This window comes from Nyctereutes procyonoides, unplaced genomic scaffold, assembly GCF_905146905.1.
Source record: "Nyctereutes procyonoides isolate TBG_1078 unplaced genomic scaffold, NYPRO_anot_genome, whole genome shotgun sequence".
In the NCBI taxonomy this organism is placed as follows: Eukaryota; Metazoa; Chordata; class Mammalia; order Carnivora; family Canidae; genus Nyctereutes; species Nyctereutes procyonoides.
The window spans coordinates 31,189,952-31,214,939 of NW_026575125.1; the positions used below are offsets into that span (position 1 = coordinate 31,189,952).

General features: G+C 35.3%; 1 protein-coding gene across 1 annotated transcript in view; it reads left to right on the forward strand.

The window, feature by feature from the left end:
• CFAP47 (cilia and flagella associated protein 47) overlaps positions 1–24,988 on the forward strand; it is a 491,966-nt gene that overhangs the window by 124,011 nt on the left and 342,967 nt on the right. Inside the window, exon 26 of the mRNA XM_055338249.1 lies at positions 5,033–5,242. Within this exon, the coding sequence (XP_055194224.1) occupies positions 5,033–5,242 (210 nt within the window). The remainder of the gene's footprint in view (positions 1–5,032; positions 5,243–24,988) is intronic.

Genomic DNA, 24,988 nt, shown 5'->3' on the forward strand with positions numbered 1-24,988 from the left:
TTTTTTTAAATTATTTTAGAGAAAAAGTGAGCATATGTGAGCAGGAGGAGGGACAGAGAGAGGGAGAGGGAAAAATCTCATGAGGGGCTTGATCTCATGACCCTGAGATCATGACCTGAGCCAAAATTAAGACTTGGACGCTCAATTCAATTGAGCCATCCAGGGGCCCCTAAAAATATCTTCTGCAGAGAGTCAAAGAAGATATATTGAATTCTGAAATAAATAGTAATTAAAACATCATGTATCAAAACATGAAAACAACATTCACTGATATAAACAGTGTTTGAGTATTAAAGTAGAAGACTAAACTTGAAATATGTACTGTCACATCTATTGCTTTCTTTAGACAATTAGACTTGCATCTGTGTTAACTGCATCTGTTATATTCCAATGGTTAAGCAATAAACAAATATATACACTTATGGAATGCAGCAAAAATGATACTTAGATGGAAATGTGTGATCTTAAATGCTGATAGTAGATTAAAAAATGATTAAAAGCATGATGATTCAAGCATTCAACTTAATAAATAAGAATAATATATTAACCTAAGGAATACAGAATGTAAAATGAAAAAGAGTAGAAATTATAGGAATAGAAAGCAAATATATAGAAGATAGGCTCAGTGAGCCCACAAGTTGATTCTTTGAAAATACAATGGATACTGATACAGTGACACTCATGAGGAACAAAAAAGAGAAAAGGTACAACTAAATAATATTAAGAATAATGGAGCATATTACATCTCCAATGGAGAAAAATGAGATAATCAAAACACTATGAAGAAATTTTTTCCAACAGATTTGAAAACTTAAATGAAATGAGAAGTTTGTAGAAAAAAATAGAATTTACTAAAACCATACTGGGAATACATAGATAGTCCTTGAATATTGATTCAAAGATTTAAAATCTTAAAAGGAAAATACCATCTTCTGATGTTTTTACAGGCAAGTTTTACTAAACTTGCAAGAAACTAGTATCTCAAACTTTATAGAAATTCTTCCAGACAGTAGAAAAAGAGACAATGTGCTCTAATTTGTTTTATGAAGTCAAAAATTTTTATTATAAAATCAAACAATGACAGTATGAGAAAGATAAATTATAGGCCAGTCTCTCTTATGACTATAGATGTAATGATCCTTAATTAAATTGTATATACATATTAATATAATACATATTAATTATATAATATAAATATATTAATAAATCATGACCAACTTGGTTGTATCCCAGGATTTTAAGATTTGCCTAATGTTAGAAAATCTAAAATACCTTTGTGTTTCATCTCCCACATTTACAAATTAAAGAGAATAATGATATGATCATTTCCACAGAAGCAGTAGAAAAGCATTTGATAAAATTCCAAAACCAATCATGATAAAACTCTTAAACAGGAAAAAAAGAGATATCCTTTAAATTGTTAAAAGTTTCTATCATGAATCTAAAAGAGACATTATCATGGATACTGGAACATAAGTTAATTCCCTTTAAATAAAAAAGAAAAGGCAAGGATGCCTATTATCACTGCCTTTCTAAAACATTTTCCTGAAAAACAGTCCATACATGAAGTTAAGAGAAATAAAATAAGTAAGGATAGGAAAATAAACACTGTCATCTGTAGATTACAGATGACTTTTATATAGGAAATTAAAAGAATCTGGTAAATTTTTTAAGCTATGAAGGTCATTTATCAAAATAGGCAAATATAAGTTCACTATTTAAAATACATAGCATTGAGGTGCCTGGGTGACTGTCTGTCAAACGGCCTACTCTTGATCTTAGCTCAAGTCTTCATCTCAGTTCCAGCCTCATGTTGGGCTCTGCACTCAATGCAGAGTCTGCTGAGGACTTACTTTCCCTCTGCTCCCCCTCCACTCTTCCTCTCTCTCTCTCCCTCTCTCTCTGTCTCTTTCAAATAAATAAATAAATCTTTGAGGAAGAAAAAAAAAGAAAAAGAATAGCCAAGTCATTCTTGAAGAAGAGTAAGATAAGAAGGGCTTCCCTTACCAAATATCAAGACTAAACCAATATGGTAGTGGTATAGTGGTAGATAAAATGACCAAAGGAATAGAATAAAGAGACTTGCAGAAAACCCATATATGAATGGATAGTGAATATTTGACAAAAAATATATGAATGGGTAGTGAATATTTGACAAAAAAAAAAAGGTGTTGTAGATCTTTGGAGAAGACAGGTTAGTAGCCAATAAATGGCACTGGAACAATTGGTTATCTGTGGGGAATATTTCAAACTGGATTCCTGTCTCATAATACACAAAGATCCATTACAAATGGCTTAAAGTTTTAAATGTGAAAGGAAAATTTTTTAAAAAATATTTTGGGAAACAATTTTAACATCTGTGGGTAGAGAATTTCTTAAGACTTAAAGTCATGCTAACAAAAAAATAAATGATAAAAATTAGAAAAATATCAAATCACTCAACAGAAACATTGACAAATAACTTGGATAAGTACTTCACAGAATAGGATTCATAAGTGAATAATGAACATTTGAAAACATGTAATTGACCTTTTTGTAAATTTGGAAATGAAAATTAGAGACTACAATAAGATAAGCATTTTGCCTGTTATAGGCAGGTAAACGTTAAGAAGTCAGGTCCTAGTTACAATGTCAATGAGTTAGGACCACCTTGAATAATAAAATGCAAAGTGTAATATTTGTATATCTCACAGCCCAGTAATTCCACTTCGCAGGATATGCAAGAAAAACCCTTGCATGTGTGTACTATAAGATATGTTTGAAATTATTTCATAGTACCATTATTCAGAACAGCAAAACCTGGGAACTGCACAAATATTCTATGAAGATAAAAGGATAATAATTTGTGATATGTGTACACAAATATAGCTGTGATGTAGATGAACTTCAGCTAATGAGACAACTCTGTTAAAAATCTTAGAAACAAAGCAATGAGATAAAATTTATTTTGAAAATAAAGCAAGACTATGTATATTGATATCCTTTATATAAAACAAAAAAGAAAAGCCAAACAAATTTTTTTATTTACGAATATACACATATCTATAAAGAAATAGATATAAAGAGTGGCTAGTTGACATGTTAAAATTATACAATTTGGGCAGCCCCGGTGGCGCAGCGGTTTAGCGCCACCTGCAGCCCAGGGCGTGATCCTGGAGACCCAGAATGGAGTCCCACGTCAGGCTCCCTGCATGGAGCCTGCTTCTCCCTCTGTGTCTCTGCCTCTCTCTCTCTAGCTGTGTCTCTATGAATAAATAAATAAAATATTTAAAAAAAAATTCTAAAATTATACAATTTGTGAGGATTTGTGCACCATTGTGAATTGCCTGTACGCATTATTTTCACAAACTTCCAGATCTTGTAGCTACCTCAGAGCCTCTCTATCTCTAGTTCAATCTCTTATTTTACAGTTAAGCATTTTGAGATCCAGATAAAAGAGTTCCATATGTGTTGTGATGGTTGAAAATAAATGGGTATTTTTCAAGCTGTAGAGCCCAGAGCAACCTTTAGTTTCTAACCTTTGGCCTGCAAGATACAATGAGTGCTTACTTACACCATATAGCTTTCTCTGAATGCCATTTGGTGACAAGAGTGTAGGTGTTCAACATTAACTGGACAACTTTGGGATTCATGGTTCTTTTAAGACCCTTTCTTTTAACTAGACATTAGTCTCTGTAGGTTAAACAGAAAATATAAGTGGCTTGAATTATATTGTGCTAAAGTTTTTTTTTAATCAAGAAACATAGTCTAATATATGGATTAATGTTTTACTCTTTCAACTTTTGAATTAATGTATCAAGGTATCAACTTAAAGATGATCTCAAGTCAAAAGTTGAATTTTGAAAAATACAGTATACTAAAATGAACATGTGACAGGGACTGTAGACATGATATAACATGGTCTCCTATTGTATGTACAATAAGATCATCAGCATTAATGACTTATCCAATGACACTTAGCAAATTAATGACAGAATTGGATTCAAACCTAATTTATAAATTATCTTTTTAATTTTTTATGCAATGATCCATATAAGTTTAAGTAATTCAAGTTGAGATTTTCTTTACTTTCTTTAGTGAATTAGCTGAATGATCTTCATTCTAATTAACATACTAGGGAAATATGATTCCCATTTGATAACACTTCTTATTTGCTATAAGAACCTACATATATAATACAATTTTAAAGTACTATGGCTAAATATTTACTGACCACTAAAAGTTATCAAGTGTTAGATTTAAAAGTGAATACTAAGTACCGTGTTATTAGAAATCATAAACATTTTAGATTGGTTAAGTGAACTATAGGTATGGTATGTAATGAAATACGTGAACATTAAGTGTAATTTTTTAGTAGTAATGGTTAGAAACTCTTCACGATATGTACACAAGTGCTTAATAGTATCCATGGTAAAAATTTTTTGTGGGTATATACATCTGTTAGTGTCATATTTAGTTTATATGCATTAAAGCTTTAGCTATCAATTGGAAAGTTTTGGTAATTTTTTATAAGGATACATTTAAGAACAGTACTATTTATAGTATGGCTATCCATAAAAACATATATTTAATCAGGGATTTTAATATCTTACTTTTATTTTTTAATTTAACTTTTTTAAAGATTTTATTTATCCGTTAGAGACACAGAGAAATAGGCAGAGACACAGGCAGAGGGAGAAGAAGGCTCCCTGCAGGGAGCCCCAATGTGGGACTCAATCCTGGGATTCTGGGATCATGCCCTGAGCCAAAGGCAGATGCTCAACCACTAAGCCACCCAGGCATCCCTAATCTCCTTTTTTAATTCATAGAAGACAGAAGGAACTTTGAATTATCTTATGTGGTCAAATTAATACATTATCAATCTTTTATTGTGACCAGAAAATAATAGATGATGTAAAAATATCTTTAATAATTGAGCACATTATTGTAAATATCTCGTTAGTTTTTCTAATGATTCAAAAATCAGAGGAAGACATATTTAAATCTGATTACTTGCATGTATTTTGAACCATTTTTTTTTAATTTTAAACAGAGATTCAATGATAAATGTCCAGATTCCCACAGCAAGACTTCTTGATGATGAAGAGGCTCACCCTCTTGGTATGACGTTTCCAAAAGGCATAGTCATCAAAGGCTCTCCCAGTGGAATAAATGCAGAGCTCAGGTGCCACCTCAGCTTCAGATCATCTAAACCTGTGTCATTTCTCACCAATATTCTTTTCTGTGATAACAGAGATAACTGGTAAGATATTCTTTGTATCTGATAGCAGAGAATAATAAGTTTATGTTTTACACTATTGTAAAATGTTAAAAGGAAAGACATCTATAATAATGACTTTGGACATAAAGATCTATTTTAAAGTTCCAAATGTAGCATTGCTCCCATGAGCAATAGCTTGATAGTGGTTACCAGTGTATACTGCAGCTAGGCTGTGTGGGTTTGAATCCTGACTCTGCTAACTGTGGTGAAGTGATTTAACCTTCAGAGGGCCTCTCCGTTTTCTCGTCCTAAAATGTGGTAATAGCAGAACCTATCTCCTCTGGAATCATGAGAAATTCCCTGAGTTAGTAGTTATTGAGTAATTGGACAGGAACTGGCACAAAGGAAATGCTAAATGAGTAGTAAATGAAAATGAGAAATATCAACATAACAATTTTCTGAACGATATGATCTTGGTACATATTGCTTTAGCAGACTCAGGGAAATTCAGATACACCTTGGTGAAAACGTGTTTCTGGATTTCTTACATCATAGGGCCAGAAATTCCACTTTTACGTTACACCCTGGGATGATTTGATTCACCAAGTTACAGGAGGCTATTGGGTAGAGCAGTATAGTTTGTTAAAAAATGTTTAGAGTAAGAAATGGTCTTGGAGGGAATTGTACACTAAAGATTTAGTGTCAGTATATGTACTCAATGTGATCATTGATTAACTTGTAGCGGAGTTATTGCTGTTTGGTATATTCATAGTCAAAGGATTGATTTCTGTGTTAGGAATTGAAAGGGAGAGAGACAGATGGTATTGGGATTTTGGATCCAGAGCAAAGTGTGGCCGTATCCAGGACACAGTTCACAGAGTTCTGAACTCCACCTTCCATGTCTCTTGCATATGTTGATGGATAAAATCATCTAAGTCACACTACTCAGATTCCTGTTTTTCTATTTTGATGCTAACAGTTTGTCTTTTGTTGATATTTAAAAACAAATTTTAGTGGTTTTGCTTTAGGCTCCTATCAAGCACTGAACTCTGTGCTTCTGTCCTGGGAGACCTTCTTTCTGTCTTTTTGTACATTACCGACCTCGTTTGTAAAAGTTTACTTCACTCCAGTCCACAAGTTCACACTTTGCCCAAAGCACTATGTAAAGTGGACCTGTGAACTCACAAATAAAAATAATGAATAATTTATCCGTGTCTTAAAGCTAACAAAGATTCAGACCATATTAACAGGGTGAGGAACGACATAGTTTCACTAAATAGTGGGTGGACCAAGTTTCTGTGACAATGGTACAAGTGCATCTAACAGGGGCATGGACAGACTTCATTGTGCCAGCGTGCTGACTTCTGGTCAGCAAATAGGACAGTAAGGAGACCTGAAAACAGTCTCTAGAAGGGGGTGGGGGGTGCTATATTTGATAATGTTTTCTTTTCTTGCCGTATTTCCTCTTGGCCTTAAGATTTGTTTGCTCTTCTTGGATTTCCCCACACTTCTTACCTTACATTCCACTAAACTCCATTTCAACCTTCAGCAACTTTGGGGTAAAGTAGAGCTTTTAGAAGTAATTTAGAAACTTTCGAAATCATAGATGGGCTACAAAAGACTTTCCCATACAACCAGATGAACAAGAATCATAAGCACTCTGTGGAACCTTAATGCTGGCAAATCCTTCTACTGCTGCATTCATTGTTAACTCCTTATCTAGTTTCCCATAGTGCATATGGCCAGTCTTCTGTCTCTTCTCAATTCCAAAGCTGTCTTTGCCTTTCTCTCTGTAGACTTTCTACCTTTGATCTCATTAAGATAAATGAGGTCTTCCACCAGAAATTCCTCAAGAGTTTCCTTCTCACCACAGAATTTCTCTTTGGAATAAATTTTATTCTTTTATTTATTTTCATCTATTCTATTTATTGTGGTAATTCAAGTGTGCCCTGCCCAATCTCTTGGGTAAGAAAAGATTAATTAGAAAGGGGCCCTTCCTTGATAGAGGTCAGTGTAGTAAAGGTAGACTTTAAATAAGTGTTTTTTATATACTCTGGTGCCAAGAGGTGAATACAAAAGACAGTACAATAGGAGCTACTAATAAATGTCTTATGGCAGTGGTGAAATCAAGGATGGCTACCTAGGTTTCTGAGTAAAATCTCAAAGGACAAATTATACTTGCCGGTGTTTGTCCTAAATTGAAACTTTTTTTTTTGCATCCAATTTGTCCATATTGGAACACATGGGTTCAATACAAAATAAAACACTCATTCCTTCGTACTTTGCTTTCTTTTACTCATGTAAGACCATTTCATACGGTGGTTCCCTTTGTAGTCTAACATGAATGGGTTCTTATTTGCTTCCTTTTTTAGACTTTGTCACAGTTGGATTAGCTTAGCTGCTCCAAGAGCTATAAATTATAGTCACTATTATTCTTTCTAACAGGCCTGCTCCACTAATTATGGTCCCCTCCACACTCGTATACCTTCAGTTCAGAGGTTGCATACCCTACTTGCCTTTTCTCCAAATTCCCCCAAAAATTTGGGGACAAAGATTGTATATCTATGGGAAGAAAGGATGGCAATGTGGTCAAAGAGTATTATAAGTGTCTAAAAAAATGCACTAGGTATAGAAGCTGAAGCAGTATTGTATGTGGGGAGATATTTTTGGGTTTTGGGTTTGATGGATATTGGCAAGGCAGAACTAAGAGATAAAGCTGAAAGAGCAGCAGGAGCAGATTGTGGGAGTCTTGCGAGCTCTGTTTTGGTATCAATGAGTAAGACATAGGAGAGCTAGGAGAGGTCATGTTCTAGAAATCAAAGCCTGGCTACATAAGGAAGCATGAGGTCAACAGCTATTAATTAACACAGCTCAGGTGCTGGATCATAGGCTAGATATCATAGAATCCACGCAACAGCCCTGGGAAGTGGATGTTTTTAGATTTTCATTTCTACTTTACATAAGATATCTCTAAGGACCATAGCATGATAAAAGCTATTCAAGCTCACTCAGATGTTAAGTAGAAGTGCCAGGAATTTGAACCAAATTTCTGTTTCCAAAGATTATGCACCTAGTCACCTTGTTTGAACACTACTTAGATTGTATAGAGTCATACAGAAATCTTTATTATAGTTACACTTTTTTATATGCACTGTCATGTATTTTTTACAAACATAAAGAAATAGTGTAATTTCTTTCTTTCCTGTTGTTTTGCATCTCTCTCTCACACAAAAACACACATTAATGAAGATTTTGTGTTTGACATGTAGTAATGATAGTAATTAAAGTTTACTCAATAAGCACTGAGATATTCAGTTATTTTTATTGATATATTAATTTATTGATGAGGCAAAAACTCATAGTGTCCATGGTTATAGCATAAAGTAAATGTTTATAGTTTCACTGAAAAAGCCTGTATTACAACTATCATTAGTAAACTACAGAAGATGATTTTTACTTACAATTAAGCTAATGGAGCACCTGGATGACTCAGTAGGTAAAGCATGCAACTCTTGATCTTGGGCTTTTGAATTCAAGCCCAAAATTGGGTATAGAAATTACTTAAAAATAAAGTCTTAAAAATAAGCTTATTATATATGAGTACTTATGAAATACACTATAACTTTTTCAGATATTTTAAAATTTATAGTGTTTATAAAAGTCTTTGAATAAATGTATAAAACTGAAATCCAGTATCAAAATGACTGCTAAAATGCTCTTTTGAAACTATTTCACATCAATAAAATCTCAAAATGGAAAACATATATTCCTTGTAAAAATTAAAATATTTTCTTTTCCTACAAAATAATAAAAGAAGCATGTTTATTGAAACAAAATTCATTGTATTTTAGAAGTATATGTTTTATGAGTAATTTTTGCATCTGTTTATAAAATAGTTTAAATGGTATTATGAATGGTTTTTGAGGGAGTCAAGGAATGTGATAGTAACAGATTTTATTGCTGCTTTACGAATCAACTTCTATTCTAGGTTAACTTATTATCTTCCTTATATACTAATCAATTCAATCTTTTTCTTCTTGTTTCCTTACTTTTACTTTTGGCATATGAGGTCCCAATGCAGGGGTGTATGGAGGGGAGAGGAAGAGAAAGAGGGAAGGAATAAATGTGTATGTGTATTTATGTGTGTATATTAGTTTCTGTATTGCCTTTATGCACCAAGGAGTATAGTTTATAATTATATTAAGTACATTTATAGGTCTTAAATAAGTTATATTCTTTAGAATTAGGGAATGGATCAAGAAATATTCCCTGAATAGAATAACATGAATTCCCTTACATAGGTAAAGATTTATGGAAAGCATCCTAAGAAGTAATCTACCTTGAAGAAAAAGTGTTAACTGATTATTGATAAAAATTAGTGAATCTAAAATGTCTGCAGGTGGTCCCTAATCAACAAATCATCAGTACAAAATAATTAAGGAGAAGATACGTTTTGAAATTTATAATAGGTACATAAATATCTCTGCTTTGGTTGAGTGATAAATAGTCACGTTGGAGCTGGGAAATAAGAATGTGCAGGTGTGGGTGCCTGGGTGGCTCAGTTGGTTAAGCATCTGCCTTTGGCTGGGGTCATGATCCTGGGGTCCTGAGATTGAGTCCCGTATTGGGCTCCTTGCTCAGTGTGGAGCCCACTTCTCCCTCTCCCTCTGCTTGCTGCTCCCCCTGCTTGTTCTCTCTCTGTCTCTCTCTCTCTCTCTCTCTCTCTGTCAAATAGATAAATAAAATCTAAGAAAAAAAAAGAATGTCCAGGTGTTCAATTCAGTGCAGCTCACAGTCAAGGGTAACCTTGAATAACCAAAGCAAGGTTCTGATTCAGTCACCCAAATACTTTTTTTTTTTAAGATTTTATTTATTTATTCATGAGAGACAGAGAGAGAGGGGGGCAGAGACACAGGCAGAGGGAGAAGCAGTCTCCGTGCAGGGAGCTCAATGCAGGACTCCATCCTGGACTCGATCCTGGACTCGATCCTGGACCCCAGGAACAGACCCTGAGCCAAAGGCAGATGCTCAACTACTGAGCCACCCAGTCGTCCCCATATTTCATATCTAACAGGTTGCTAGTTCAGACAGACACTGAGCTTTGTGAAAGGTAGAATTTCAGATCTCATTTTGGATCCAAGGAACCAACGTCTGTTTTTTTAAATATCCCCAAAGTGGTTCATCTGCAATAAGATTCATGAAGCACTGGACCTAGAAAGACAGAATAAGGGAAAATGCCATCTAGATTAGGGGCACCTGGGTGGCTCAGTGGGTTAAGCTGAAGGCTCAGGTCATGATCTCGGGGTCCTGGGATCAGGCCCCAGGTCAGGCTCCCTGCTCAGTGGGGAGTCTGTTTCTCCCTCTCCCTCTGCTCCTCTCCCCTCCCCACTGCTCCTGCGTGCCTGCTCTCTCTCTCACACTCTCTGTCTCTCTCTCAAATAAAGTCTTTAAAAAAAAAGAAAGAGTAGATCAAAGAATGGAACACTTAAGTATTTGGCTAGAAATAACATTAGTGCTAGAAAATGGTATCGCTGTCAGCGTCTTTAAATACCCATCTTTCTTTTAGAGTAGATCTGCTTCATTTGCTAATACATTATCTAACCTAATTTGTTTAAGAGATTTACATTGTGAAGTATAATTCTCAATTTATAGCAGAGGAAATTGAAGTACAACTATTTCTCTTTTTGACCAGCTATATTGTGAAAAAACTTTGGTTTGAGATCACATCTCATTATCTCTATTACACAACTTTGCTTCCCTTCAACTTTTCAAATCCTAGGATTTTATTGTTAAAACACAATCGGTTTACTAAGAAAATTCAGTAAAATTATTTCTAAGTTTTGATATGTGCTATATAATCCATTACTTGAATAGGAAGATTTTTTTTAAGATGTTATTTATTCATGAGAGACACAGAGAGATGCAGAGAGAGAGGCAGAGACACAGGCAGAGGGAGAAGCAGGCTCCCTGCCGGGAGCCTGACATGGGTCTTAATCCCAGGTCTCCAGGATCAGGCCCTGAGCTGAAGGCGGCGCTAAACCACTGAGCCACCTGGGCTGCTTGAATAGGAAGACTTTGATGTTGTTAGGCAAATTGAACCACATGTTATGTTCTGAATGAGACGCTGATTAGAAATGTACAGGAAGAATAATAATGCCAAGCAGGTTGTTTGGTACATGAGGTTAAACTAAAATCAAGGCTGCTGAGTAGCTAGCACACTAGTGGTAGATTTTTGCCAGTGAAATAAGTGCCAAAGAAACATTTCTCTGCTGGTTGGTAACCAGCCACTGTCCTAGGTCCTTACACTGGTGCCTGGCTTGCCTCAAACACTCCTTTTGAGCCTTGAACCCACTCAAGACTTAGTACTTTTTTTTTCAAGATTTATTGGTTTAAGAGAGAAAGAGAGAGAGAGAGAGAGCATGAGACTGAGCAGGGAGAGTAGCAGAGGGAGAGGGAGAAGCAAGACTCTCAACTGAATAGGGAGCCCACTGAGCAGGACGCCTGCCAGGGCTCAGTCCTAGGACCCTGAGATCATGACCTGAGCCGAAGGCAGTCACTTAACCAACTGAACCACCCAGGTGCCCCAAGACTTAGTGATTAAAGGCCTAATGCCTGTCATAGCCAGGGGTCAGAGGATTCTATACTATTTTCTTTTGGGTCAGTCTACATTATCAAGAGTGACTATTGGCTAGGAATGCTGGAAGCACTCCCGCGCTCCTGTGCTATTTGTGGCGAGTCCCCATAGACATTTCCTCTTTCACAGCCAGTGCTGGGGCTGGACCAAGACCTTTGTGATTGTTAACTATGATTGCAAGATGCGCCCCAGTAGCAACCATCAGGGAACTTTGAAAAAACAAGGCTTATTATGTGTTTTTAAGGGTAGAAGTCACGCTCAGGGCCACACAGGTTTCCAGTAGAAAGAGAGAGAGTGTACAAGCCTGGGCTTGAGGGCAGGGCAGCTAGGGTTTCAGGAGTTCACTCTTTATTAGTGAATTTAAAATATAAGAGCAGAGATTAAAGTGAGGGAAGGGAAAAGCAAGCAGTTAAATGGCCAGTTATCTAGGTCAACAGAGATATCTCGAAAGGGGAACTTCAAGGGTAAGGTCGCTTGGCTTTTTATCTAGTTGTTTAGCTGACAGTGTGTTTATTTGAGATGGTTGAAGTGGATGCCTCTGCAATCAAAAGCCTAATGTCAGGCACTTAACATTACAATCAGAAAAACTAATTGTCAGGTGCTTATACTACATATTCATATGCACCTCCTTTTAGATTGTAGAATTCATTGATATTCACAGATAAATATTTTAATATCACCCTTTACAATTATGAAACATGATTTTGTATCCAAAAAACACAGTTAATATAGTTCTAATGACATCAGGAGAAGTGGTCCCACACATTTGAGATTGGCTGGTATTTAGAAGCTTCGGTGTCATTAGCAGCAAAGCTGCCACTGAAGTGTCTGCTCTGAGTTTCTTGGCACACAAACTTCTGGGTGGTGCCTGATTTAGTTGCTCTCTCTAAAGCAATATAAATTTGTAGTTTTCCTAATCATGAACAAGATATGGTTTAGCAAAATTCTTGATCATTTCTGAAAAATAACTAGTCACAATCTTCTTTTGTTTGCAAGTTGCTGATTTTAAGGTACTGGGTTCTGTCTTCTGACATTAAAACAAGTAAAATAAGGACTTGACATATGTAGGCAAATTAATACATGAATAGGAAGTTTAAATGATAAATTGTAATTTCTACCTTCTTCCTTTGATATGTGTTAGTTATTCATTCTAAATTTAGAGATAAAGCCCATGGTCTTAATTATAAATATGCTGAACATTTCACTAGTGGGGAAATGTATTTTAAAATGTGCAGATCTTTTGTATAAAACTGAGAATGTAGAGCTCTTAATTATATCTTTTTCTACATAGAATTGCATTTTATCAACCTTGTTATGGATTCAAAAACATTTTTGATGCATAATAAAACTTGTTATGCTTACGCTTATTAAAATAATAGGGCATCAACAATCACAAATTGAAATTTTATTATTTTTTAAGCATTCAATACAATAAAAAGGAAATGAATGATGAAAGATGATTCTAATTATTGTTTTACTCAGCACATAATTTAGTATTTGTATAGTATGCACTGGGCAATTTTGGTTCTGTTTCTAGTATTTCTTCATGTGCCTCTTCCAGACACCTTACTGTTTTTGATGGGGTGGGAACCTGCAGCACATAAAGGAGATTACCAGAGAATGAATGAGACCCAGAATCAAACACATAGAGCATTAATGCATTCAAGTTGGTAATGTGACCTTAGTAAATCTAGTGTAAATTAGTATCTGCTTTATATGTGACTTTCTGGGTTATTCAGATATTTAAAATAAACCTAGAAATATATATTTAAATGGACATTTAAATATTTAAAATAAGTATATAAAGTGAGTCAAGAACCTTTCTAGGATACTACCAGATAGCTAGAAGCAACTTTTGAGGTATTCAAAACTCCCCTTATGTATTAAGAAGAGCAGTTACTTAGGATATGTTCATCTTTAGGAGTCTCCATTCTTAGCACAAACCTGATGCCTATTAACAATGAGCCATTTAGAATTTTAGCAACATGGCTGCTAAAATGTAGGCAATGGGAAATCTCAACAATATTTCAATAACCACCTAATAGATCATAACTGAAGACAGTGTTGGAATACTGCCCTGAAACACTATCTGTCATGTTTTGGGGGGCTGGGTCATACATAACACTGTGTATTTGTCCACCTTTCTTGGTATTGTGTGTATAGAAAGAATATGCAGTGAGGGGTGAGTAGAGTTTATAAGGGGCTGTGCTTTGTTCTGATACAATCATCTGTTCCTTATTCCTTGACCTAGCCCTGTGGAAAGCTGTTTGCAATGGAACCTTCATTCTTTGAAGAGCATTATTTTCATGGTGGATCTGTTAAACTAGAGCATTGGACTGTAGCACAGTCTCAATTATAAAGTAAAATGTTTATTTGTATTTAACCAAAACATAGGATACCAATGTATTATAATAAACTATCAACAGGGGATCCCTGGGTGGCGCAGCGGTTTGGCGCCTGCCATTGGCCCAGGGCACGATCCTGGAGACCTGGGATCAAATCCCACATCGGGCTCCCGTGCATGGAGCCTGCTTCTCCCTCTGCCTGTGTCTCTGCCTCTCTCTCTCTCTCTCTGTGACTATCATAAATAAATAAGTTGAAAAAAATTAAAAATATTAAAAAAAATAAAAATAAATAAAAAAATAAACTATCAACAGAAAAAATTCATAATTATGATTTGGTCATCATTCACTTATAGTAAACTGGTGGTGCTTAGAATTTATATAGAAATTTCAAAAGCCCAGAAACTTCCAATGTAATATTTGCTATGTCTTCTCAGATTACAAAAATCATGGTACTTTTAACACAGGTTGCAGCAAGAAAAGTTAACCATGATCCTTTTTCCTTCTTTTTACCCCCATTCTCTTTGGAGCCAGTGATGGTTGGAGAGTCCCTGCCCTGCTTAGAGACTTTTCATTTTAGGGAGAATTCCAATGTCTTGTCCTTTGTCTCTCCCTTACTGGTTATAAGCACCTGCCTGATTGCTAGTCTTCACAAGGTCTTAGAAGTTGAATCCCCATGGAGTTGATTGCCACCTTGGGGCCTATTAGTAGGGTCCTCTACATCTCTTCTTCCTCAGACCCTGTCTGGCTACTCAATCCTTCACCTATTTGGAAATATGAATAGATTAATCAAGAAAATACCTTAACAGGATTATAATATTTGATTGCTGTTATAATACTTGATTGCTTTATGCATAGAAAATCAGGCATTTAAATAACAAAAGGAAAGTATACTTACAACAATTCAAACAATACAAAAGTTAAAAATACCATTAAGAGTTTGTTTCTCCACTTTTGATTCCACATACATGATCACATGTTGTATTAAAAATGTAGTATCTTGGGGCACCTGGGTTGAGCATCTGCCTTTGGCTTGGGTCATGATCCCGGGGTCCTGGGATCAAGTCCCACATCAGACTCCTTACAGGAAGCCTGTTTCTCCCTCTGCCTGTGTCTCTGCCTTTTTCACTGTGTCTCTCATGAATAAATAAATAAAATCTTTTAAAAAAATTGTAATGTGGTATCTTTTCATATATTAACTATTTTTTAAATATTTTATTTATTTATTCATGAGAGACACAGAGAGGCAGAGAGATATAGGTAGAGGGAGAAACAGGCTTGCTGAAGGGAGCCCCATGTGGGACTCAATCCCAGGACCACACCCCAAGCTGGAGGCAGACACTCAACCACTGAGCCACCCAGGTGTCCCTATATATTTAGTCATACAAATATATGCAGCCCTACGTGTGTATGTATGGATAAATATATGTACATTGATATAGACATAGATAAAGGTTGTTTTTAAGATAATATTCTGGCTAATTCGTCTGTGGGTTTTTTCCTGTATATGTCACACAACAGAATGAAGATGTAAGGTAGTCTGGGGCTTGTGGGCTTGCTCCATTACCTTTAATGTACAACTTCTGAAGTCTGTTACTCTTATCTCTAGACTAATAGAATAGAATGCAGGGAGTTCAGGCCAAAAATTTTTAAGGAGATGAACTAGAACATGTACCCATCACTTTTGCCAATATGTCACTGACCCAAGCTTAGTCCTGTGGGCTTTGCCTAGGTCAAGTTTGTGTGTCTGTATGGCTGTGTGTCCTGTCGAGGTTTGGGAGAGGAATTCTGTTTCTATGAGCAAGAAGATAGATTTTGGGCAACAGCAGACTCCAACCCAAGTAGGAATAGGTTTTTCTCCTCTTCTGTACTTTAAGAATTTTATTAAATTTTACATTCCATAAATCCTTCTTGGTGTTCTAATTGCATTTCATATAGTCAAGCCTTTCAGGCAACTGCAAACTTGGCCTTCTTCACTGAAAGTTCTGCAAGACCTGAAAGGCCCTGACACTGATGCCCAGTTTCCACCAGCAAGCTTGGTAGTTGTCATTTCAGTAGGAACTGTGTGGAAGGTGACATGATTCTGCATCCTAGCCCTGACTTTCCAAAATTTTCCTTTTGGTGCAGAGATATGTTTATCCTTTTGTGTTCGTATTAAATCCTTGGATTTGCTTTTATTTTATTTTATTCTATTTTATTTTTTTAAAGATTTATTTATTTGAGAGAGAGCGCGTGTGTGCTGGGGTGGGGGAGGTGCAGAGGAGGAGAGAAAGAGAGAGAATCTGTAGCAGATTCACCACTGATCGCAGAGCTTGTCACAGACTCAATCCCAGGACCCTGACATCATGACCCAAGCCAAAATCAACAGTGGGCCACTTAACCGACTGAGCCACCCAGGTGCCCCCTTGGATTTGTTTTTAAACATATCCTTACTTTTATGTTTGTCCGTTCTGCATTTAGGTTCCTCCAAACAAGTGTATTGGTGTTGTTGACTTATTATTAATAAGAAGAGGTTTGTTCAGATACTTCATGGTATGGCGTATTGGGTTTTTCTCCATTGACTACTAAAAGTTGCTTCCTGCTGTCATTGCTGATTATAATCTTGATTTGGAGATAATGTGGGGAGCTGTTTGTGCTAACATTCCCAATTTCTAAATGCCACCATCGATTCCACATTTACAAAGAAACTTCCAATCACTTCTAAATTTGTCCTTAGTGCAAATGATATTTCCATGGTGATAATTTCCAACTACCACAGCAGTATAAATTTGAGGGCATTTGGTTTACAAGTTGCTTTTTTGAGTAATTGTTTGGAAAGGTTTTTTTCTTCTTGAAACAACATAGATAAAACTATGTGAAATCAATTTGCACATCTTAACAAATCATTGTAAAGTAAACACTCTTTTATCTACCACTCTGGTCCAGAAATAGAATATCACTGATGCCCCAAAGATCTCTTGTGTATTTCTTTCCCAACACAACCTGGGTTAATTTCTGTGGCCATTAGTTCTCTATAATTATTACTGTCTCTAATTTTGATCATGTCACATTAGGTGATATTCAAACATATGCTCTATGCTTACAGAGGAGGGTATTATTAGAAATCAAAATTCACTTACTTCCCTTGAGTTAAAAGAACGACAGAACATGATTCAACTAATTGAGTTTTTTTGTTTATAAATTTGCATTCACCTTAAAACTAACAATATTACTAGCATTTCTTTTTTTTTTTTTTTTTAAACTCTTTCCAGTCTTTTTTTTTTAATTTTTTTTTTTTTGATTTTTTTATTTATTTATGATAGTCACAGAGAGAGAGAGAGAGAGAGGCAGAGACATAGGCAGAGGGAGAAGCAGGTTCCATGCACCGGGAGCCTGACGTGGGATTCGATCCCGGGTCTCCAGGATCGCGCCCTGGGCCAAAGGCAAGCGCCAAACCGCTGCGCCACCCAGGGATCCCATTACTAGCATTTCTTATTTTAATATGTTTATTAAGTATATTGGGCTATCTTATTTTAATATTTTTAATTTTATGTAACTTTACTATTTAAAATTCCTTGATCTCTACCTATAGCCTTAACACTTTCAGTATTACAACCAAATAGAAACTGATATAGTAAAGTGCCTTAATAATATTGTTTCAGAATTTCAGCAGATTGCTTAAAGTTAATCATTTAAATGCTTGGAATTTAAAGACGAATATCATTATAATGAATCTTAGAGGACTCAGTCATACCCTTACTTTCAAAATAAAAGTATTATCTCCTTGCATTCAGTTGGTTTCCACATGATGAAACCATAGTTTTAAACACCATACTGCATTACCTTGCTCATTAGGTATTCAGATGATACTTTTACAAAAGATAAATGATATGTGATATACAGTGAGTTCATACTAATGAAAAAGAGCTGGGCATGAGGAAAATTGACTAAGAAAGGTGTTTCACATATACAGTCAGTAGAATTCTAACATGTGCCTTGAAGTTTCTATGTTCTCGAAAGGGCTACACAGATTTAGGGGGAATATGAAGCTCTCGGCTGGTCACCCAGCCTCTCCTTACTAACTTAGGCAGAGGTGCTTAAATTGACCAACATGTACCTCCTCTGTTGTAAAATACACCAAGAGTTTTGGCAGTTTGTACCCTTTGCTGTACTAGATGATCATCTCACCTGCTAGATTTTTCTGATTTAGAAATCAAAATAAAAGTGGGTTGGTTAGTATGGAACACATGGAACTGTACTTCCTGGTGCCCCTTCAAGGTGGGATTTGCTGTCCAACCATGCAGAATGAAGTCAGCTGATGACTTCCATTTGTCAGTGCCTATAGAATCTCTCTCTCAGCCACACTTGGCCTAAGGTTACACCCCCTCCGTCAAGCAGCCTGTATTCCCTGACTGATTCACGCAAGTTTGAGTGAGTGAGTGAGGGAACACATTTTAGCCTGATGTCAGAAGCTCTGAAGGGCAATTCAAAGCTCCCTGCCCAGTTGACCAAGGCCTTATATGGCTATTCTACATCAGCCTGTTTCCACACCATGCAGCCCATCTTCATCCTCTTTTTCTCCCATCTGCTTCCACTCTCTTTCCTACACATTTATTGCTTTTAATAAATCTCTTAAAAATAAATAATAAACCTCTTGTGCCAGTTAACCCAAACTATGATAATTTGAGGTTATTTTACTTGTGTCCCTGATGATGGCTATGAAGTAGTCTTTTCTGTTATGTATCCCGAATGAGGATGCCAGTCACTCCATCCATCTATCCATCCAACCATGTATGTAGTCACAACTTCCAAGTATCTTATGTGCTGTGTACTGGTCCTTGTCTATAAGGAACTAGATGAAAGAGAGAAGATGTGTTAGGTGATGAAGAAAATACAAAAACTGGAAGTGGAGAGACAAATAAATAAGCTATCCCAGACTGATGCTGTGAAGAGGTACAGAACTACAGTGACAGTAATAAAGGGGTGAATGGAAAAGAGTGATTTTGATTGAATAACTATAAGGACATGGTGACGGGGCGGGGCGGGGGGAGGACATGGTGACCGATGGCAATGTCTGACATCAACAGACCTTTGAAATGAAAGAGAATTTAAAAGCAGCAAATATGAATATGAATTAGATGCAAATCAAATCAATTTTGTAGCTTGCTGTAGTTTTTGTGTAACTAAATGTTTCCTTACTTTTTAAAGAGATTTTATTTATTTATTTGAGAGAGTTAGTGAGAGAGTGCATGAGTTGGGGGAGGGGCAGAAAAAGAGGGAGAAGCAGACTCCTCCCTGAGCAAGGAGCCAGATGTGGGGCTCAATCCCAGGACTCTGAGATCATGACCTAAGCCAAAGGCAGACGCTTCACCAACTGAGCCACCCAGGCACCCTTTCGTTACTTTTACTTGTTAACAAAATATCCTGTATGCTACTAATCTCTCAAATATAGCTGTTGTAGTTGTTAGTAAAACTCCCAAATTTATCAGTCAATTTACTGAAACGACCACGCAAATTTATTATGTTTTATACTTTTTTGGTTTACTTGTTTCATACTTTCTTTGATGCCTACCTTTCCCCTACTCTCATACTCTGTTGTTCTCTTGACAGCTGTTTACCTCAGAGTTATTGTATTTTAAGGGTTTTTCTTTTCTAATTTCCAAATCCAGCAGCAAATGTTTGCACTATGATCTTAACAACATATTCCCTGTAACTGTGAGAATCAGTCCCCAACTGTATTTTGTAGCCAGCACATTGGTGTTTGTAGGTGATGGAATCTGATCTCTTTTAGGGTCTTGCTAGACATAGTGTTTTCCTATTACAATTAGGTAAGTCTACATAAAGAAGCATCAGTGATAGGAATTTGAATTCATTTTTTCCCATGCTAAAATGAAAACATAGTTCAGGATTCTACTTTAGGGTTTGATAATACTTGTCTTTCATGCACTCCAAATGACCTTTATCTCAGTCTTGCATAAACTAATGGTGTACTAGTGTGCCCTATTTTAGAATATATTAGCTGAAGAGCAGTGGTTTTATACTTTTCAAGTACTGCATTTACTAGACCCTCTACAGGAGAGTACTTACATTTTACTCTGTTTTTTGTTTTTGAGAAAACATGTTACCAAGTTACTCTAAACTCAGTAACATTTTAAAGTAAAATTTATTTTTATTAACTATTAAAGCATATACTGAAATCTGTTAAGTTCATTTTTTAAAACGTGTTAGGCCAATTACTTTTTTTTTTAAGATTTAGTTATTTATTCATGAGAGACACACACAGAGAGAGAGGCAGAGACACAGGCTGAGTGAGAAGCAGGCTCCCTGTAGGGAGCCTGGTGCAGGACTCAATCCTGGATCCCGGGATCACGCCCTGAGCCAAAGGCAGCCACTCAACCGCTGAGCCACACAGGCATCCCAAGGCCAATTACTTTTCAGTGAATGCATGCCCTATGCTGCTTTATAAGAGTCTGTGTCCTAAAAATCGGGAACTATTCTCATAAATTATGAAACCTGTTGGTAGATTTACTGTGCTACCTCTGTTATTGATATGGAGGAGATAACTTTGTATGAATTTCATTTATTTCTTTTTGGAAAGGAATAAAACAACACAATTCAAATGAACCTTTTCTCTTTTCCTATCACTGGACTTAAATGCAATGGGAATATTCTGAAAGATATAATCTAACTTTGGGATATTAATGAGGTAAGAGTGTTTTATGCTGTGCAGATCTTCCTCGAGTTATGATGAGGTTATGCCCCAATAAACCCATAGTAAATTGAAAATATCGTAAGTTGAAAATGCATTTAATACACCTAACCTACCAGACATCATAGCTCAGCCTAGCCTACCTTAAACGTGCTTAGAACACTTACATTAGCCTACAGTTAGGCAAAGCCATCTAACATAAAACCTATTATAAAGTATTGAATATCTCATGTAATTTATTGAATGCTGTACTAAAAGTGGAAAACATAATGGTTCTAAGTGTGTCTGTTGTTTACCCTAGTGATGGGGTGGCTGACTGGGAGCTATGGCTCACTGCCCCTGCCAGCACCAAGGTGGGAGGATCGTCCCACATGTTACTAGCCTGAGAAAAGATCAAATTTCAAAATTTGAAGTATGTTTTCTACTGAAAGCATATAGCTTTTGCAGCATCGCAAAATCTAAAAATCGTAAGTTGAATCATCTAAGTCAAAGACCAGCTGTACTTCTTACATTGTAATTCCTGGTTAATTTACTTTTCCCTTCCTTTCGGAACCACTCCTCTGTCACCAGGAATCCACAGCTGACTGCTCCTTCTGCAACTATATTTCCTCTGAAAGTGATGCCAGATCATCACTAGGTTTCCCAAGCCCTTGTGGTCATTTCATCATATCCTAGTTGATCTCTAATAAGTGTTCCCTTGCTTAGGTGTTAATATTTAACGTTTAAGCTACTAATTTATAATCTACAAATATTCTGGATTGCTTTGCTCTAACCACTAACAGTACATATTTTATAGTTGAATTTCAGGCCTTTGGCCAGATAGTTAGGGAAATGATTTTTCACAAGAAATTCTATTATAGGAAGTTCCATCATGACACAGAGTTGATGACTCCAATTCTGACCAATTCTGATCTTAGTGTTACTGTTTATTAAAACAACAACAACAATAAAACTCTTCCTTAGAATTGATTCCAGATGTTTCAAATCATGAATCTTATTTTTTGTTATTTTCATTAAAAATACATATGTATCCTGAAATCTAAAAGATAAAATGAAACTAACCTGTAAAAACTACCTGGTTTGTGTTTTAGCAAGGTCACGATTGTATTCTAAAGTAAAGTGCACTACAGCATTCTAGAAATAATTTAATGAGAGATGCCTGGGTGGCTCAGTCAGTTAAACATCCAACTCTTGATTCCAGCTTACTTTGTGATCTCAGGGTTGTGGGATATCCCCCACAACAGGCTCTGCATTCAGATTCTTTCCTTCTGCCCACCCTTCCTCTCTCTCTCTCTCTCTCTCTCAAACAATCTTTTAAAAAAAAGAAAAATATTTTTTAAAATATTTATTTATTTATTTATTTATTTATTTATTTATTTATGAGATTGAGAGAGAGAGGCAGAGACACAGGCAGAGGGAGAAGCAGGTTCCATGCTGGGAGCCCGATGCAGGACTCGATCCAGGGACCCCAGGATCGCACCCTGGGCCAAAGGCAGGCGCTAAACCGCTGAGCCACCCAGGGATCCCCAAGAAAAATAGTTTAATGAAAATAAGCTTTTTGCTTTGTATGAATTCTTGTTACCGTGGAGAGAATGTTAGTGTTTGGTTTCATCAAGTTGCACATGCTAGTCCATATATTGTATCTAATAGCTAGAGCTTTGGCTCTATGTTTTTTGGAATTAGCCATTAGGTATATAATGATTCAAGCAGCAGAACAACTAATGATTCACCTCACTTAGAAATAATTTTTATTTTTTTGTTTTTGTTTTTTTAGAAATAATTTTTCAACTCATTTCTATTAGGCATTAGTGTATTAATCACGTTATAAAGCATGCCACCATATTTAGCAGTTTTACTTTTGGGGGTGAAGGTAGTGCCCTTTACTGTGTTAAAGCAATTTGTATTTCTGATTAAAGTTTACAATTTTCCTGGGTATTTTTGAAATATAATAAATTTATATACCTTCATGAAAACAAACATTGTCTATACATTAATGGTATACATATTTATGCATAGACAAAAATCGTAAATTTTGCTTTTTGTCACAATTCTTTCCTGGAAACCCCATAAACTGTATTAGCCACTATGTATTTTCCCATAAGAACGCTGAATTAAGAATAAAATGTATTGAATACTATATTAATCAAAGTTAATGATTTAAAATTGTGAGAATAGACCTAAAGAGAGGATTTTTGATTTCAAAAATGGTTTACATCAATTATAGGATTATTTTTAGGTTTTTGGGCAGACGAAAAATGAGATGATTCTTGTAAAAAGAATTGATATATACTTAAAATATTGCTAAATGGACATATATTTCTAGACTTGATGAATTATCAATGGGTCTCTCATGTATCTAAAGAAGAGTTCTCTACCTTACTTTGCTGTGATACAAATCAGTGGAATACATTCACATAGGAAGCACACTTCCATGGATTTATGTACGTTAAGATAAAACCTAAAATCTTTTTAAGGTCATTAAATTGGTTAAGAACATATATTTCCTAGAATTATTTATGTTCATAGATAACAATGCCTTGTTGGACTGCAGATAACATATATTGTGGATTATTGCAATGTCCAGGAGAGCAGCTATAATTTTATTTCTTTTCCCTCCACTCAAGGAAGAATATTGAAAAGTAATTAAGTGAGAATCATATTATCATCAAGAATCTTTTCATTCTGTTTGGATCTATTAAAAATGAATAAATAAAAACTCTAACTTTATTAATGATTAACAAAATAATGCTTGATCTCCTTGTAATAGAGAAATTCTTCTCTCTGCTAACATCATAAATGATCTACTGTTATAAATATACATTTTGGTACCAGATTAAGTCCAATTGATTGGCCTAACTAATATAAAAGTACTAACTATGGTATGCATTAAACATTTAAATAAACATATCCACCCTTTTTGTGTGTAAGTAAAGTAACATGTGAATGATTTTGCCACGGGCAGTAGAAGTGAAGCTATACTGGAGTAAGGAAATAACACTTTATAATAAATTGAATCCACAGGAAGAGAAGATAAGAACCAGCAATGGTAATGAAATCTGATGTAAAAAAACTAGATTTTTTTCTTTCTTAACATCTTTAAAAGCCGTAAGATTGTGTAAAACAATTACAACACTAAATTATTGGGTTTGTAACACATATAAATATAATTATATGTGACAATAAAAGAAAGGAATGGAGATATATTGGAGCAACATTTTATAGCGTATTGGAATCAAGTTAGTATAAATCTGGAATAGATGCTAAATTGAGGTGCATATTTGTAATCCTGAGCCACCAAGAAGTTTTAACTAAAAAATAACAGTTAAAAATTATTAAGGAATTAGCACTATACAATAGAAAGAATCCACTTAATACAGAAGAAGGTAATAAAGAAGAGATTAAAAAAAGAGACATGAAACACACAGAAGACAAAATGGAAGATATAAATAAAAAAAAACCTAATCCTATATGTGAATAGATTAAACAATCCAATGAAAAGGCAGAAATTGTCTTGGTGAAAAAAAAAAACAACTTGTGCAGTTTACAAAAAACACTCTTTAGATTAAAAAATATGAATAAGTTGAAATTGAAAGGATGGAAAAATTTATACCATGCAGTTAACAACTGAGAGAAGTGGAATAGTAATACTAATATTAGTGAAAGTAGACTTTAAAACAAAAAAGTGTTGCTAAAGAATAAGATGGACATTTTTTTTAAGATGGACATTTTGTAATGATAAAATTGTCTATCCATCAGGACTATATAACAGTTAAAAACATATGCACCTAACTATGAAGGAAAAGCTACAGATTTGAAAGGAGAAATAGATAATACAAAAATAATAGTTGGAGACTTCAACTTCAACACCACAGTGTTGATGATGGAGAGAATATTTAGACAGAAAATCTACAAGGATATGAAATGCTTGAAAAACAGTCAACCAAGCATCTTAATAGTAGCTATAGAATATACCACTTAATAGGAACAGAAAACATTTTATTTCAAGTGCACAAGAAGCATTCTCTAGGATAATTATATACTAGGCTATGAGAAAAGTCTCTATGTTTTAAATATTGAAATATGCAAAATGTGATCTCCAACATAATGAAATTAAATTAAAAATT